This window comes from Diabrotica undecimpunctata, chromosome 8 (assembly GCF_040954645.1).
Source record: "Diabrotica undecimpunctata isolate CICGRU chromosome 8, icDiaUnde3, whole genome shotgun sequence".
NCBI classification, from domain to species: Eukaryota; Metazoa; Arthropoda; class Insecta; order Coleoptera; family Chrysomelidae; genus Diabrotica; species Diabrotica undecimpunctata.
The window spans coordinates 33,213,676-33,233,565 of NC_092810.1; the positions used below are offsets into that span (position 1 = coordinate 33,213,676).

Sequence of the window (19,890 nt, forward strand, 5' to 3'; positions counted from 1 at the left end):
TTTTAATAAATGTAAAGTATATTTGTGTTTGATAAACCCTTATTTACATATATACATTTTTAGTTTTTTTTTTAAGTTTAGTCTTGATAATTTTCATCGTTGTAGATATTTTCAAAAACCCAATACGCCTGCATATCGCCTTTACCCTGAAATATAGAAAGCAAAAAATTACTTCAAATCATAAATAAAGTATCCAATATTACGTCTTAAAACAACAATCATTAAAATATCTGAGTATGATAAACAGCCTTCACTTTATTTTGCAACACTATAAAGTCCTTCGTTCAATTTTATTACTTTTTGAGATAATTTTAGTTTTCTTTAAATCTTGGGAATCTTCAGTTTTTGTAAGTAAAAATATCTTAGTCTCATGTAATAATACAACAAAACTATCTTATTCAATATATAACCAACACAAAACATAAATTAACCGAATATACAATAAATGTAATAGTTTTTAGAATAATGTTATATCAACAGTATTTTAAGCGAAGAAGTTTTTTAGTAAAACATTTATAACTGTCGATTGTGACGAGCAATTATTAATAAGTAAAATGCCACTTGTATCAGTTAATAACGGTAAAACAATAGGATTTGAATAAACTGACAGTTTGCATAATATTACCTTTTAATCGGTCTGTGTGGCTTGACTTTAATTTTTAAAAAGAAATAGTAGACTAATTAACAGATATGATCCTAGGATATGATATTAGGAGAAAGTTCGAGAAATTGTCTACTTGCATCCATAATACAATATCAACAAAGATATCCTGAAAAGGGAAAGCCAAACGTAAAAGCTTTTAAAAAATTAATGAATTGTTTTGTTCGCACTGGGCACTAGGTCAGTTGAGTTGCATACAAAAAAATTAGAGAATTCAATACTGATGTAAATGAAGAAAAGAAATATGATGTACTCTTAACTACTTACACGATATTTATAAAAGCTGGTTTATATTATTGTATATTCTTGTTCCATTTTTAGATTCTACACAAAATTCTAGATAAAATTTATAAAAAGTACTATATGTCAAAACTTCACATATTCTTCACTTCAAAATATGAAAAACACGATCACACTTTCATTTTTTTTGCAAACAAAAATTTGAAAAGTAGAACAAAACAAAAAAAGTGAAATATACGAATAAATACAAATTAAACAGTGCCCAAACACTATAAGTGACAAAATAGACATAAATTTATTAAATAAAATTTATTTTAACATTTTCTAACCGATCCTTTACTAAATACCAAAAATCAAAACATCGAACATATTACGTTAAAATAAAGCACTAATTTAGATCAAGGAATTTATGTTGACATAATATCAAGTGGACAACAAATTTGACAATAGATATCTCTATTTTTTAATAGAGAAAATAGAACAGGTATATATAATTTCTAAATACACAACCCTTTATTTAGAAATTCAATTTGAATATAAATTTCTAAAAGAACGTTACGTACTCCTTGGTGAAAAGCTTTTCAACTTAGCTCTGGAACACATAATCAGAAGTGCAAGAATCGAAAAACCGAATACAGTATTTCATCGAGAAGGACCAAACTTACTACTGGCATTTGCAGACGATATTGATCTAATAGGAAACACATGATTCAGGATAAAGGAGACTTTCGTGTGGTTCGAGAAGAAAGCAGAGAAGATGGGGCTCCAAATCAACGAAAACAATACGAAATATATGTATATAAGCCGCAATAACCAAAGCAGAGATAGAATCGGTCAGAACATCACCATCGATGACTTTAACTTTGAGCGCGTTAGAGAATTCAAGTATCTTAGAACAACAATAACTGAAGACAATAACGGATCACAAGAAATAAACAACAAGATCCAGGCCGGCAACAGATGTCTTGTTGCTCTCCAAAACCTTATAAAATCGAAACAACTAACAAGACGTACGAAGATATAGGTCTATAAAATAATCATACGACCCGTTGTGATGTATGGAAGCGAAACGTGGACGATAATAAAGGCATACGAAGAGAGACTATGTGTTTGGGAAATAAAAATCCTAAGGATGATCTTTGGCTCTGTGCTGGATGAAGCATGAGGACAATATAGGATAAGAACTAACAAAGAGCTCGAAGAACTTTACCCAGACGTCAACATCATAAAATAAATAAAGTCCAGAAGACGCCAATGGACAGGACACCTCAGAAGGCATACTGATGAACGAACAGTAAGACTGGTGTGGGAGGTCCCAATTGGAAGGAGACCACGCGGACGCCCTCGTCTCCGGTGGCGAGATAATATAGCAGGAGACCTAAGCACTATGGGCGTGGAGAAATGGATGGAGGTTGCTCAAGATAGAAAACAGTGGAGGCATGTTGTCGAGTCGGCAAAACCCACGAAGGGTTGTAACTCCACGGAGTAAGTAAGGAGTATATATATATATATATATATATATATATATATATATATATATATATATATATATATATATATATATATATGTCCTATTTAAAAAATTATATGTTTGGTTTACCACACAGTTATACCACCCTGTAGAATTCTGCATATTATCCAAGCCTGGAGAATATCACTGCCTGTAGTTTTTCTAAATAACATTTTTGGATTTTCGTGACATAATGGAATTATGGACCAATATAGCAGTAAAAACTCACCCTGTATATAAGATAGCCCAATACACAGTAAATAAATAAAAAGATTTAATGAGATAAGGTGTGTCCGAGACATAAAAAAATACTTTGACAGTTTAAAAAACCAAGAATTTGGCGAAAAATTAGTAGAATTAACAGATAAAGTGACATTATCATTTTACACAAAATAACAAATAAAGAAGTTCTTTAACCCATTTGGTCCCACTGTACTCGTCTAAGTACAGCAGCAAAAATTGTCTAGTAGTGACACATCTGGTAAAAAAGTGGTACTCCACGTGTATGTCCGATTCTATTAGCGTTGATTGAATAACCCTATTCAATCAACGCTATTAGGAAGTGTTGTACTAGATTTTCACAAATTATACCCTAGGTGGCGCTCTTCGTCCTAATTTTTACCGCAGTAATTATAAGCTAACCTCCATATTTCTGTTGGATCATTGAAGTGTTTATTATTTTGCGATTTTGATACTATTTATCATTTTTTAACTTTTATTGTTGTAAGGATACGTACTAGTACTGTACACTGAGTACAGTGGGTTTGTGTGAGATCAAAATGATTATTTGGTTTTTATCGTTTCAGGTATACTATTGGTATTGAACTGGATTTTCAAGAATTGCCGCTTATCAGTCCCATTGGGTTTTATGGAAAACGTTATAGAACTCTTGCTTTAGCTTCAGATGACCTAGCGAGTTCCACTCATAAAGATGTATTGGTGGTAGTTATTCCTCCTGAGACTGACTATCAAACTTACAATGAGGACATAGATGAGGATGATATTCAGACTCAAAGCTTTTCGAATGACGTTCCCGGAGAAATAGAGGTTCATTACATGATTAATGACACTGACAACGATGAAGAAGACAATCTTCGCGACAATCGTCTGGATAATATGGAAGAACAAATCCGTAAATCTCCTATAGAAATATTTGAGAAATTTTTCGTCAATGAAATTATTGAATATATTACACAGCAGATAAATTTATATGCCACTTAAAATAATAATTATTAATTTCATGTAACGCAGGAAGAGATAAAGATATTTCTGGCTATTTTACTTTTTACTGAATACCATAGATTGTCACGAGAGCGCAACTATTGGTGTTTAGATGAGGATCCTCAGGTTCCCCTCGTAACTAATGCAATTTCAAGAAATCGTTTCCAAGAAATTAAAAAATACCTACATTTGGCAGATAATTCGTAAATTAATACAAGGGACAGAATGTATAAAGTATGGCATCTCAGGAACAAACTAAATAAAAAATTTCAACAATTTGGCATATTTCACAAAGACTTATCAATTGATGAAGCGATGATAAAGTATTTTGGGCATCACTCATCTAAACAGTTCATAAGGGAAAAGCCAGTAAGATTTGGGTAAAAGGACTGGATGCTTTGTAGTTCAACTGGTTATTGCTACAATTTTGACACATATTGTGGAGCATCAGTGGATAAATAAAAAGTCGCGGCGTTGCCTTAAGGATCACAAGTTGTTCTAAAAATACTTGATGTCGTTGATGTGCCTACTGACCACGAAGTATTTTTTGATAAATATTTTGCTAGTTACAATTTGATGAAAACTTTAAAACAGAGGGGTTTTAGGGCAACAGGCACAGCAAGAGAAAATCATATAAAAAATGTCCTTTGTTACCTTCCGCTGTAATGAAAAAGAAGAATTGTGGATATTTCGAATATTGCTTTGACAAAACAAGTCTACTACTTTTTGAAAATTGGAAGGACAACAATGTGGCCACAATTTCATCAAAATAGTATTGAACCACTTTCAAAAGTGAATCGTTGGTGTGCTGCTGCCAAAGGAAAAATTGATGTACCCCAACCTAAACTTTTCTCATCATACAATGCTTCAATGGGCGGTATTGATCTCTTTGACAAATCGATTAATAACTACCGAGGCAGTATACAAGGTAAAAAATGGTGGTGGCCCCTTTTTACCCACATGCTCAACTCAGCTCTTGTTAACTTGTGGAGGTTACAAATATTTGCTGAAAATAAAGAAATGCATCGTTTGGCTTTTCAGTTTTGAAAAGGCCAAGTTTTGGAAAATTTACTTATTCTAGAAAACTACTAGCAGGATGGGTACCAATTAGTCTAAAAATGGATGGAAGCGGTCATTCTCCAAAGAAAATAGACAAACAACTTCGATGTCGCTTATGCCATCAAAGAGTACGTTGGATTTGTATAAAGTGTGAAGTTACTTTGTGTATTGAACGTGATTGTTTTGTACAATTTCATAATAGTTAGATTATAATACAGGATATACCCAAGTATGTACCTATATTATAAGAAAATAAAATATTTTCATTTTTACACAATTTTTTATATTTTTGACTCCAGATCAGCCCATTGTACTCGTATGTGTACACCTACTTTTTGCTAAAATTTTTTTTATGTCAAATAACCATGAATTGTTACTATTTAACCCAGATCCAACAAGGACATTCAAAAAAATCTTGTATTATCGAAAAAAAAAGTCGTGAGATCAAATGGATTAAGTACTACCAAAAATAAGGTAAATTAAAGTAATTGGACCAGATGCTATTATTAGCAGGCAAATTCAATTAACGAAGCAGCCCCTTTGATGAAACTATTGGATGAAATAAATAATAGATTAATTCAGCAGAAAATATATATTGGCAACCCTTGGAATGAACAAAGAAAGGGGAATGAAAATACAAACTTATGCTGCAATAGCATGGACAATAACAGTATGGAATTGCATTAACTTGGAATATGTTCAAAAATAGATAAAATGTAATATATACAGCAGGCCAATGTTTGAGCTATGAGGCATTCAAGAATACTTAACTTGAGTTAAACAATTTAGTCCTACTTACCTACTACAGTTGGTGTTAGTTGGTGATATTAAAAATCTCTTCAACTGGTTGTACAATGTCGCTAATAATTGGATTCGGTGCAGAAGTTGATTGATCCGGCACGGTAATATTTATAATATCTTGAACAATTGGATTCGATGGCCAAGTCGAAAAAAAATCGAAAATATTACATAGTCCCTGACTAACAAGTCCTAAGACGATTACTAAGACTAGACAAACTGTTAGCTTTGAGGCCATATCTTACCTGTCTACCACAAAAAATAATATTCCATTTTAACCTATATATTTATACATAGTCCTTATCTATGAATATTTTTTTATTGTAATTCATTTATATTTTCAAGATAATTTTATATTAGCGAAGGTTAAATCAGGATAATGATGGTAATGATTGCATATCGGCAACAAACTATATTCTTGCCATAATATATATAATTTATCTGAAACTAGAAAGAATACAATTCTTTACACAACACAACCAAGAGTAACCGGTATAAATATTAACAATCTAAAAGAAAACTCAGATCATTACCAAAGGGCAATGGATGAAAGATTACATGACGAAATGGACAGCTCCCAATTAATGGAAATCATCCCTCAACAAAATGAACATAGTAAACTGTCTGATAAAAACAAAACAATGGTAAAACAAAGAAAGGAAATAAAAATAAGCAGCAACATACAGAGAATACAATACAGAGAACTTTGTAAGACAATAAGGAAAAGTATTAAGGAAGACATAAGAAAATACAATAAAAGACTGATAGAATGCAATGGAAAACAGGAGAAACTATAATACAAGAAAAGCAATAATTATTGGGAAGAAGCAAATCGTTGCTCTAACAAACGAAAATTACAGAGTAACAGACAGAAATGAAATATTACAACTCGTGACTAAATTCTACAGCGAACTATACAAAGCCTCTGACACACTTGAAGAAGTAATCAGTAACCAAAAAGATGTACCAGAAATCCTTCCGGAAGAAGTAGAATCGACAATTACATGCGTAAAGCAGCTGGAATAGATGGTATAGCAGTGGAACTGCTTACATACGTTGGCAATAAAATCTTGAAAACCTTAGCAAGCATACTTACGAACTGTTTAAGATCGAGATGCATACCAGACCACTGGAATACAGCAAACGTAATTCTCATGCACAAGAAAGGTAGCAAAGAGGATATTAAAAACTAAAAATCTATATGTCTACTACCAATCATATTCAAGATATTCACAAAGATCATCAACAACAGATTAACAAACGCATTAGATGCTGCACAGCCGAGAGAGCAAGTTGGCTTCAGAAGTGTATTCAGTACCATGGATCATATTCATACAATTCAAGAACTAATGAGTAGAGCTAGAAAACATGAAATACCGCTAGCATTAACCTTCATAGATTTCGAGAAGACTTTCGATTCTTTATATCCCAAGGCAGTAATAGAAGCTTTTACCAACCAAGGCATTGACAAACCGTACATAGAAACTTAAGCAAATATATACAGTCAAGCAAATCATCATCATCATCAACTAGCCTCTAACGTCCACTGCTGAACATAGGCCTTTCGTATGCTTTTCCACTTAGTCCGATTTTGCGACATGTGAATCCAATTTGTAGTCACTCTTTTTATGTCATCTGTACATCTCGTTGGGGGTCGACCTCTATTTCTGTTAGCTTGTATTCGGGGTCTCCATTCCAAAATTCTTTTTGTCCACCGGTCATCAACTGATCTTGCTACATGACCTGCCCAGTTCCACTTTAGTGTTGTTATCCTTTCAATAACGTCTGCTACTCCTGATCTTTTGGGTATAGTAGCATTGGGTATTCTATCACGTAGAGAAATCCCTAACATTATTCTATTCATTGCCCTTTCCGCGTGAGTGTTAGGGTTTCTACGCCGTGCGCCGTAGGTCATCACTGGCAAAACACACTGATTAAATACTTTTCTTTTCAGACACATTGGAATTTTAGACCTAAAAATATCCTTTATCTTTCCAAATGCAGCCCAAGCGAGGTTTATTCTTCTTTTCAGCTCGATTGTTTGGTTGTCTACTGAGATGTTTTTGTTGTGGACTAAATTTGTCATAAATTGTGTTTTTGAAAAATTTATTTTAAGACCAACTCTTTTTGTGGCAGTATGGAGTTCTTGGAGCATTATCTGTGCCTGATCAAATCTGTCTGCAATAAGAACGATATCATCTGCAAATTTAAGGTTATTTAAAAATTTTCCATCTATATTGATGCCCTTTACGTTCCAATCTATTGTTTTACAAGCGTATTCTAGCAAAGTTGTAAATAATTTAGAAGACATGCTGTCTCCTTGCCGAACGCCTCTTTCAATACGAATGGTCCCAGTAGCTTCATTAAGTCTTACACAGGCTGAACCATGCTGATAGATGTATCTGATGAGGGATATGTATCGGTGATCTATTCTACATTGTGTTAGAGCTTGGCGCATTTTACTTTGATAGACCGTATCAAATGCTTTTTCAACGTCGACAAAGACAAGTATCAGGGGTCTATTATATTCAATGGTTTTTTCAATCAACGACTTAATGGTTTGCAAATGATCTTTTGTTCAGTATCCAGCTCTAAATCCTGCTTGCTCGCAAGGTTGATAAAAGTCTAGTTTTGATGTCAACCTATTAGTTATTATCTTCATAAACAACTTATAAAGGTGAGATAACAAGCTAATAGGTCTATAGTTCTTTAGCTCTGTTATATCTCCTTTTTTGTGCATGATCACTATAACAGCTTTATTCCACTGAGATGGTGTAACCTCTTTTGAAAGGCATAGGTTATATAATTGTGTCAATGCTTTCAATACTGTCTTTCCTCCTGCTTTAACTGCCTCAATATCGATTTGGTCATCACCAGCTGCTTTATTGTTTTTCATTCGATTTAATGACTTTGAGACTTCTTCGATTGTTATTTCTGGGATATCCTCTGAACCCACATTCTGGACTTTTCTCAACGTGGTGCCGTCTTTCTTACCCCTTTCTCTATATAATTCTATGTGAAATTCTTCAACTACCTTAATTATCTTATCTTTATCTGTTACCACTTTTTCATTTCGATCTGCGAGCTTAGCAATATTCTTTTTACCTAGAGCTTGACCAGCTTGACATCTCTTTAGCACCTTTAAACTTTTATTTTCCTCGACAACCGTTGTAATCTTTTTTGTGTTATATTGTCGTACGTCCTTTCTCACTGCTTTATTAATATCTTTATTAAGTTGTTGTAGTACGCGTGAATTCGTATCGTTTTTGTTCTTAAATTCTCTTCGTGTCTCCATCTTTTTGTCTGTTGACTGATTTTTTCCTCCTTATCTCTCCTAGGATTTGTATTGCACTTTTTCTCTGCGTTCTTAATAGCTTTTATTAAATTATCATTTAAGGTTTCGACATCCATAACGTCTATATTTGTTATAGACATCTCAGAATTTCCTCTTCGAAGGACATGGTGTTTTCGATTGGTTTTCATACTATTGGGTGTGTTTTTGTTATCATTTTGTATCTTTGTTTTTGGAGATTTAGCACGATCTTTGCTCTTACCACTCTATGATAACTTCCCACTGAACAGCTATTAACAACTGTTACATCATGGACCATGTCTCTGTTGTTGGTTAAGGCAAAATCAATTTCATTTTTGGTGACTCTATCTGGACTTGCCCAGGTCCATATTCTTTGGGGACTTTTTTTGAAAAAGCTATTCATTGCAAAGAGGCCATTTCGTACCAAGAAACCCAAAAACATTTCACCTCTTTCATTTCTTTGTCCGAATCCGTAGGGACCTATTGCAACTTCGGTCCCGTCCAGTTTACATCCCAACTTAGCATTAAAGTCACCCATTACTAGGTTGTGTGTAGTAGGCGTTAGTTTTACTGCATTTTCTAGGTCTTCATAAAAGATTTCCACTTCCTCGTCCGAGTGTGTAGATATAGGTGCATAGGCTTGAATTATTTTAAGGCTGGTTTTTTTGTTAAGCTTCAGTATGCAGAGTATTATTCTTGGGTTAATACCTTTAAGTTGTTGGATATTTTTAGTGTGTCTCTTATGTGTAAGAAGTCCAACTCCTCCTATTTTTTCTTTGTTTGTCAAGCAAAAGCTAAGGTAAAAATATATGAAAACACTCCAGAATTTCTTACTACCAAAGGCGTCCGCCAAGGACACGCAATGTCACCAAAGCTCTTCACTACAATTCCAGAAAATATACTCAGTAAAATGAACTGGCAGGACAAAGGAATATCCATTGATGGAGTATACCTTAGCCATCTAAGATTTGCAGACGACATCGTTCTTATTGCTAATAATCCTGCAGAACTAAAAGAACTTTCAAGCGACCTTAATGCAGCTAGCAATGAAGTTGACCTAAAAATGAACTTGATAAAAACAAAAACCATGTACAACGAACTAGTGGATGTCTAAGATGTAATAATAAACAACACTGCACTTGAGACAGTAGACGAGTATGTATACCTGGGACAATAAATACATGGATCTGGCTCCTTACTTCCAGAAATCAATAGAAGAATGAAACTGGCTTGGGCATCTTTTGGTAGAAATGCAGTTATATTCAAATCGAAGATGCCAATCCACCTGAAGAAAAAAACATTCGATCAGTGTATACTACCAATCATGACATACAACTGCGAAACTTGGACACTAAAGAAAGAGAGTATATCAAAACTTCAAGGTGACAGATGTAATCCATAGAATTAAATCTTTAAAATGGAAGTGGGCGAGACATTTAGTGAGAACTGACAATAGGTGGTCCACTAGAATTACACTGTGGTATCCAAGAGGTATCAAGAGACCAAGAAGACGTCCAAATTTAAGATGGAAATATGACATACGAAAACAAGCCGGTAAAACGGTAAAAGCCGGTAGAAATAAAGAATAAATATGTAAGAGAGGCTGCACCATAATCGGTAGAATATGCTGAGAATCATATCTAATTTAATTGATAATTTAACTTTTTGGTGCAACTACATGTTGAATACCAGCCGACAATTCAAGTATATGTTCTTTATAATTTTAAAACTATTTAGATTGATTAATTATGTTTTCAATCGATCTATTTCCGCTAGATCTTTTTTTATTCTTCTTCCTCTTCTTCTTCCTGTATAGAACAATTTAGTAAATAATTAGGAGAGGTAATTAATGTTTTACATAAAAGAACTGGCCGGCATCCAAAAAACAAACCACAGCAGTATCCTGTTGGATAAAAAAGATAAAATTACCCTTGACAATTTCAAGAAAATAGGAAGATGAAAACAATACCTTAATTATTTAAAGATAAGAGAACAATACAGGAAACATAGAACTATGCAAACTTAGAGAAACTGGGCCCAGTATAGCAAAAGAAGAAGTCATGCAGACAGTAAAATTGGCAAAAGATAATAACGCTGCAGGTCCTGACGAGATACCAGCAGTAATGATTAAATTAATAGTAGAAAATCAAAGAGATATACTTAGAGACTTGTACAATACCATATAAAAGAATGGTTTAAGTCGACGTTCGTAACTTAATCGAAAAAAGCTAACGCTATAGAGTGCTGTGACCGCCGAACTATCAGTTTTACGATCTAAAGATATTCTTAAAAATTAAACATCAAAGAATTTTCAGAAAACCGGAATGAGATATTAGTAACACTAAGTTTGGCTTCAGAAACGCAAAGGGTACAAAAGAAGCCTGTTTGCCCTTAATGTATTATCGCAAATATGTATGGATGTTAACGAACCTTTTTATATCTGTTTCCTGGAATGCAAGGAATGTACAAAGTCCTACATAATTGCCTTATACAACGGCTTACCATAATTATGAAACTCTTAACCGGGACAGTAAATGGTGGATAGGGTAAAGTATAAAAAAAACGATTAAGCTGTAGCCAAAAATTTCTATTAATAAAATACCTATTTTTTTGTACCATTCATACTTCTCCCTCGTATGTACTTTTTTTAATAAAATGTTATTTTTTTTACTTTTTCGTAAAAATTGTTACATGTCATAAGAAAATTTAATTTACAGTATAGTAATGCTTGTACGGTAGACTCCAACATAAGGCTTCTATCGTCCGACCAAATATGTTTCATCATCGAGAAGACACGCTCTAAAGGAGCGGAGGTGCCTGGTAAGCACAAAATATATTGCGCCATTTTTACCAGGTTGGGTGTATCGATGTGTTGTCAATTTGTATCGTCGTGGAATTCCATTCATCATTCTTTGATGCTATAAAAGCTTTTTTAAGTGACAGCTCGTCAAAAAGGTTGTCAGTATTAATATTTTGTCGATCGTCCAAACTGTTTTTTTGTTTATAATTTTAGCAGATCCTTCGATTTCGTCCCATTTCAATACGTGATTCAGTTTAATCCATTCGAAAATGTCTGCTCCTCCGAAACTGTCTTCCCACAATTCAATGTATGAAATACATCGTCGGTAAAAATCAGTTACTTTTGTTTGAAATTTATCAATATCCTGGCTACTACCTAGATTCTTTAATAATAATTGTTTCGCTCTTTGTGGTACAAAATTGCTGTCCATGCGCTCTCTAAAGATTAGATTTCAATCTTCTTAATTCCAAAATAATGTCAGTTTGCTTCCCTTTTTTTCACGAGTAGTACAGTCTTGTTAAAATTGTTTAATTGTCCATACACAAACCAAAAATTAAACTCATCTGTTTCACTTTCAAAAAAATCTCGCATTGCACGTGGACAGTTATCTTGGGAAAGGAAATATGCTTTTAGTCCTTAGAATACATTTAGAATTTTCTCAATTGCCGGCAAAAGAGAAAGAAATCTGGTACTTCTATGTTGGATTAGGTTTTTATATTCCACATCTACACATTCACAGAATTCCTTCAAGTGAGTTACTCGAACTGTGTAGATATAAAAATGTTTATATATTTTGACAACTATAATAACTAAATGTTCAATTCGATTCGTAAACCATCCACAGCATTTTGAAGTGCATTGTGTACAATATGTGCGCCACATCCAATTCCTACAATATCTACACCGAGTTCTTGTTTAAGTCTTCTGTAAACATTATTTTGTCCTCTTCTATGCACACACACACACCTCCAAAATTTTTATTACAATTGTCGCCACAAAATGCAGCTACTTATTTGTAATATCATGACGATTGTAATGTTGAAATTATATTTTAAGTCAATATTTCCGATGCCTCGCCCTGAACGGACTAAAAATTCAATAGTTTGACATGTACACCTTCTAATGGTAAAAAGTATCTAACAATAATCGGTGCCAGTTTGATATGCTTTTTATTTGACGTGTCATTACTAAAACTTACGAAAAAAGCCTTCTGTAAGTCGGTGTGTAACTCTGACAAAGACAAAGGTGCCGACCCATTTAAAATGATCGCTTCACCACATTTGGTTCTCGCCACCCCAAATTTGGATTCAAAAATTTTGAAATCAATTTCGACGTACAATCAGATGTTTTGAAGCTTATATCATGCATTGCCGTGTGATAAGCGAATATGACCTCTTTAGCTGCAATAATTAAATCGTTTTGAATGGGATCATCATTTAAAAAAAATTGATAAAAGTACTTGCAATCGCCGTTACACCCGTCTTGTGTTTTGCACACTTTAAGTGATATTTAATATCTGCTCGTCCACCGTGTGCAATTGAAAATTCTGAAAAACATTACTGGCATTTCACCCTCCTATTGTCACTACAAAGCTTTTTTATAAAAGGATTTTTTTTTCAAGTTCGCTTGTAAATTTGCAATTTCTTTTCGGCATTTTAAATCAAACACAGCAATTAAATAAAACACAAAGTGTTTTCGTACTTTACCACCGTTCACAAAAAAACGAAATGTAATCGCACTGCAGATGATTCGGGTAAACTGAGATCTGTTTTTTTTTAATTCATCATTTCTTGATTTTTTTAATGTTTATATTCGTTAACGACTCACTGAAATAATATGTTTAAGGAATGTGATACGGTGAATTGCTGAATTGGTCATTTTGATGATTTCGAGAATTCAGCACGTCTTCTGTGGGAACCCTATTAAAATATCTTATCAATCAGATTTGCAGCCATCATTATTAGAATTGTTTATATAATACGAACGTAAGTAATATTATTTATTATCAGTAAATATGAATCCAGGAGGAAAAAAATCATTTGTGTGAAATCACTTAACAAAAATTCAAAATGACGACATTTTTGTTAAACCGGGACAAAATGACAAACTCCGGGACCGATGTCTAAAACCGGGACAATCCCGGTTAAACCGGGACGTATGGTAAGCCTACTTATACAACTACTTTAAGATAAAAATCTGGAAATGAAAGAGATTAGAATAATATCAAACCTTTACTTTATTCAAGTTGCATGTGTAAAGGTTGGCAACGAACTACCAGAAGCAATAGAAATACAACGAAGGGTAAGGCAGGGATGCATATTTTCCGTTGGTCTTTAACCTATAGTCAGAGGAGATAGTTCAGAAAGCACTAAAGGAATTAAAGTGAACAAAGAACCTATAAATAACATCAGATACGCCGAGGATACGTTAGTAATCGCAGAGTCGGTTAAAGAATTGCAGGTTCTGATGAATAAGATTGTAGATAGTAGCGAAGAGACCGAACTTACTTTAAATATCAACAAGACGAAGTTCACGACCATTTCAAAGACACAACAGACGTTATGAATTAGGAACAAACTCGTTTAAAAGGTGGACAGATATACATACTTGGGATCAATCGTAACCAAAAATAACGAATATTCACAGGAGATCAACGATCAGCATTCAGTAATATGAGAAAATTACTTTGTAGTAATGATCTGAGTCTTCAACTCAAAGTACTAATACCGAGATATTATATGGAATGGAGACTTGTTGGACTAAAAACTCACCCAGTATATATCACTAATACGGTGACCAAAAGTGCAGCAGACATCCTCGAAATAAGGTGCAAAAATTTGCTTGCCTTAGAATTACAGAAACTCTGCGGACACTACCAGAAGTTATGAAGACCTCCCACCTTTGCACATAATTATAAGTTCAATCTAAGAGATTGAACAAATAATTACAATCTAAGAGACTAGAGGCTAGAATTCCTGAGCAACAGAATGGCTAGATCAGAACATAGTAACATAAATGAAATTAGGGATTCCGAATGGATGATGACTTCTGACCATATGGTACCAGATACAGACCCAAAGTACCTTGCTAAAGTGTGATATCTGGTACATAGATATGGGTAAAACTGCAGAAGGATTGCGTGTAGGAATATTCAGTAGTGATGGAAACGTAAACAGTTCTTTTTCACTAAGAGAATTTACTTTTGTATTCCAGTCAAACATTTATGTAATCTGGCATTGTGCAAAAGAAACATCAGTAATATACTAACCTTTAACTTAACAGTTCCTCTATTTGTAATAATATACTTCTTGATCGGTATAAGCTCTTTGATCGATTCAGAAATATGTACCATTCCGGGCTAGAAGTGTAGAAAAAAATTAAAATGTATATAATATCACTACAATAGTTAGTATTACTAAGATTCGTATTTCTATAAAGTTTATTTTAATCTAGTTCAAAGCCAATAACTCGTCGAATACCAACAATTCTTCGTATATAATGAACTACTTTACTGACTTTAAAATTATGTCTTTTATATTTTAAATGCATATAAGCAAAAATCTTTTGGCCAAATAAAACCACAAACGAAGAACTGTGGCGAATAACAAACGAGGAATAAATAGAAATTATTATAAACAAGCGGAAATGGACAAGCGGAAATGGACAAGCGGAAATGGAGGTGGATGAGCCACACGTTGCGGAAACCCCGGTCAATATATAGCCAGACAAACCTTACACTATATTCTACCGAGTAAAAGAAAACACGGAAGACTACTAGTTACATGGATAAGAACGATACAAAAGGAACTCAAACATGTTAAGTTAACATGGAACGTAGCAAATAATATTGCAAGGAACAACAGAGAGTGGGGGAAATTATTCAATAAAATTGAACGGGACTGAAGTAATGATGCGTTTGGCTAACTTTTCACGTCTGAATTGGAATTAATAGAACGATATAACAGTTATGTCAGTATCTCTACTTCGTAAGCTGTTCAGACGTAAAAAGTTTGACTAATTTGTGCTCCAATGCCATAATACATGTCTTTTATTTTATCAGATTAATAGCAAGCTTTGGCTAAAAGCTACTAATATTTGCACATTTAGACAGCCCAGAGAACAGGAAACAATTTATCTAATTGTTTAGTTCTTGCAACCAGAGGTGTCACCAAAGCAGGTGGCACCTCTGTGCCCGAACCACTGAAAGTGGGAAGATTTAGAAATCAGAATCGAAAGCAGCCCGAACATCTTAAAAGTAGAGATACTGAAATAACTGTTGTATTGTTCTATTGATTTCGATTTAGATGTGAAAGTTTTGATTTTTAAAAAATTTTTAAACGTACCAATTTTTGTTACCACAGTGTAACTTTATCACAATTTTAGATCTTAATAGATAAAAAAATTAATAGAGCAATACATGGAATTCTATAAATGTTTATAATTTTAGAATTGGATAAGGATCATTAAAACTATAGGGGAACAAAGGCTTACAAATATAGAGGAACTATTGGAAAAAGATCAAACAAGGTACTGTGATAGTAAAGACCAAGACCTAAAATAGGTACGAATGAAAAGTTACAAAAGCCAACAAAGAATTTGATCAATGAAATTGAAATGGAATGTAAATATCGGTCAAATAAATCTTACTTAATGGAGTTATTAATACTCCATTTTCTGTAAATAAAAAATGATAAATTTTTTTTTGAGTTTTATTTTAAAATACTTAAGCTTTTTTAAACCTTTTTTACAGCTTAGTTAATCTAAATAATGAATTTTAAAATTATTATTGACAATTTTAAAATCTAACAATAAAAGTTTCAAGAAATACGAGCTATGTTTCTAAAATTTTATACTAAGTATAGGATATTTACCTCGCTAGACGATTGCATTCTAGATGCCGTATTTACTGTATCACCGAAGAAGCAATATCTTGGTAGTTTTATACCCACAACTCCTGCAACTACTGGTCCCGAATGAGCACCTTAAAACAATATTTTTTACACGTATACGAAAACTACATAGTTTGATATGTAAACAATCAATTAAGTTGAGATCAGAATTGTTCAATGGCCTTTTCATGAATTGAATATCAACAGTTTATTAGTTCTTGTAACATTTTTTTACTAATGAATCTGAAGATAAGTTTAGCAGATGAACAACAGGGTTTTCGTAGTGGAAGATCGTGTACAGATGCAATATTCGTCATGTATGAGAGTACTAAGAATAATTACAGGAAATTCTTCGGACATGAGATTTTATGTCGATGTATTGTCTAAATATTCTATTATAAAAAACTAATAATAACATGCATAATATCTCCCATACGCAGCGGCCGAAGGTCAGTGGCTATGTAGGCATCCGGAGGACTCAGGTTCGATCGGCGGCTTTACAACCGGAAATTTATAATTTAATTCAGATAACACCGTGCTTTGTAGGACACGTAGAGCTGTTGATCCCAGCTACTTAAGTGGTAGTTAAGCCATGCTACAAACGATTGTGTGACATGAAAAAAGAAATTTACACAAAGTTAACTTTTATAAATGATGCAGCTGATTAGTTTTTTCAAATGAAAACTCAAAAGTAAATCTTAAAAATACATATGTGATACAAAACATCATAAAAGTAGCTTGATATTATGTCTTACTCAATTAAAATCTTATGTATTACTTGTATTGCATATACTTACCTATTCTAATATCAACTTTGGTGCCAGAAGGAATCTTAAGCTGTCTGATATGTTTAACCATCTCTAGTGAGACATCCACAATATTTTGTGCATGGTTTTCATTATCATCTGGGGCTCCACACACTGCCATATATATTTGTCCAACAGTTTCAACCTAAAAGGATATTAGAATATATTCCAAACAATGTTAATTTTTTATTGGGATTTTGACGAATACCTGTCTTAAGTCTAAAGGGTTCCGTCAAGGACATAAACCGTTGCCGTATTGATGTAGTTGAAACCGATAAGATTTTTTTGAAAAATTACGAGTACTGCATTAATTTTTCGACCCCACGTTGGGCGCCAATGTGTAACCATTGAACGACCGTTCAGAAACGGTGGAAGCCAATGTGTATCTATTTACCAACCCTTCAGAAACGGCGTGTGCTAATGGGTAACAATATAACTAACTACTTCCGAGAGTTGGGAGCCAATACAGAACAACAAAACTTACAACTTTCTTTGGGAGCCAATTGTAAGGCCTCGTTTGACTCAGTTTCTTTGGCGCCCTAATCTGACTTATCTTATTTGTAAATTTGTTTTTTGAGTTTTTATTAGTTTTTATAAAGTATAAAAATAACGAATCAGATACTAAGTTTATATTGGAAACTGTCAGATTCTATCTAGCAAAGCTTCTTGGAAAATTCCTCTAGGAACAGTTGTTGTTAAAGTGCTAAAATAGTATCGTTTACTCTAGCGAAAATAGTAAATTACCTGAAAATAAACGGCTTATTAAAAACTTTTGACTGAGTGAAATCGAAAGAAAAGATATCATTAAAAGACTTGTGGCAGTTCCCAAGAAAGATGGATCCTCAAAACGTCAACAGCATATAATTTATACTTTTATCTTGGATTTTCAAAAGTATTTGGTTCAATAAGATTAAGATTATTGCAACTATATTTTTTTGCTTAAAACGTTCCTTATTCTAAATCAAATATACTAAAAAAAAATTTAAACAGATTTTGTATTTTGTATGCGACTTCAAATGTATCTATAGATCATTTCAGGTTAGGAACGGAACGTTATGTAGATAGACCTACATTTTTTCCCACTGGTTAAAAAAAATTAAGCAAACATATTTTGTTTTCTTAATATTTACGTCTAAAATCAAATATTCCTTAACTGGACCGTTATTAGGTCGGTTTACCTTAATTCTAAACAACTATTTTTATCAGACGTATAATAATTACATGCCTCTATCTGTCTTTTAAAGAAACAAGTATTTATAATACATTATTTTGTATGTAACTATACGTATCCGCTTATTAGTGAAATTAAGTTAACTACATCTACACAGAGCTGAATACGGCTCTGATTAGAATGAGTCGTATATTGGCCGTCTAGTAGCAACACGTGCTTAAAATTTTTGGCATCACTTATCTGCATAAGCTAAACGTTCCGTTCTTAACGTGAAATAAAGTATAATAGATAATTGTTAAAATAAAATTTAAATAATTAAAACCAACTCATGCAATCGATTGTTCTTCTTATTTCACTTAATACAATAGTTAATACATGTTTCAGCTTAAAATTTAAAAAGGTAACTTCAATACTGTATTTTTAATGCTTGTTTAAAAAAATCGGGCTTAAGCTACAAGTCTCACCCCTATATTACATAATATAAAATTTTAAATATAGCAATTATTTTTAAAAATCCACGAAACAATTTCCTTTGTCTTATTTGTGACTAACAACTTAATATAAGTTTTACTACATTAATGCTATTAAAAGCGTTCCGGCGAATAAGGGATCTTAATTATTTGGAACTTTATTAGACCTATTGTTCCGTATAATTAAGAGTAAAGGCAAATAATCAAGTTTTTTGTCAAGAAACAGAAATTAAGACAAATTGAACATAAGGGAACCTAAATTCATCACACTTAACAAACACGTTTCTCGGCAATGTCAACAAGTAAGAGGTGGATAAATAAACAAAGGTTTACTTTGCCACAAGGATTTGATTTTGGGTAGAGATTATTCGAATTGGGAAGATTAGCAAACTTTAGGATATAGACCAATTAAGTTAGTGACAAATAAGAATTTTTTTGTCATAACTGTAAATACGGATTTGACAGATGCTCTTATCTAATGATTCATCAATTTTTTAATGGACATATGTTTAAATAAACAATAAAAACGCCAAACTTATTATTTCACTCATAACTTAAAAACTTGTTTATTTTGAGATTGGACGTCAACGGACGACTTTTTCAGAAAAAAAAAAAGATACACAAAATGAATTATGCTAAATTAAAACCGGTAAAACCAGTATTTCAAAATTTATAAATTTTATTGCAGCAGCTTCAAATTATTACTTGAAATTTCCATGGAAATTTTATTAATATTTTGTAAAATTGTATACGACCTGAATTTATGCTTTTCTATTATTTTGATCTGGGTCCATTTTATACATCTCCAACTGTAAGCTTTTCGATTATTGTCTGATTTTAAATTCATTCTGAAATTTTTATGACGTTTTTATTTTTATATTATTTTTCTGACAACCTGGACGACCTCTTTTTTCTCTTCACTGCCAATAGAAACAAATACTAATTTCTTATA

The 19,890-nt window shown here is 32.9% G+C and overlaps 1 protein-coding gene and 1 long non-coding RNA gene across 2 annotated transcripts in view; both read right to left on the bottom strand.

The window, feature by feature from the left end:
* On the bottom strand, nucleotides 1-5,830 carry LOC140448352 (uncharacterized). Its single transcript, XR_011951691.1, has 2 exons — nucleotides 5,491-5,830; nucleotides 1-146 (listed from the first exon to the last, which is right to left on the bottom strand). It is a non-coding gene; the product is annotated as an uncharacterized lncRNA (long non-coding RNA).
* A 3,138-nt stretch (nucleotides 5,831-8,968) lies between these two features.
* LOC140448764 (soluble guanylate cyclase 89Db-like) overlaps nucleotides 8,969-19,890 on the bottom strand; it is a 135,565-nt gene continuing 124,643 nt past the window's right edge. Inside the window, exons 10-13 of the mRNA XM_072541879.1 lie at nucleotides 17,289-17,442; nucleotides 16,474-16,583; nucleotides 14,871-14,960; nucleotides 8,969-9,475 (exon numbers count right to left, since the gene is read on the bottom strand). Of these exons, the coding sequence (XP_072397980.1) occupies nucleotides 8,969-9,475; nucleotides 14,871-14,960; nucleotides 16,474-16,583; nucleotides 17,289-17,442 (861 nt within the window). The remainder of the gene's footprint in view (nucleotides 9,476-14,870; nucleotides 14,961-16,473; nucleotides 16,584-17,288; nucleotides 17,443-19,890) is intronic.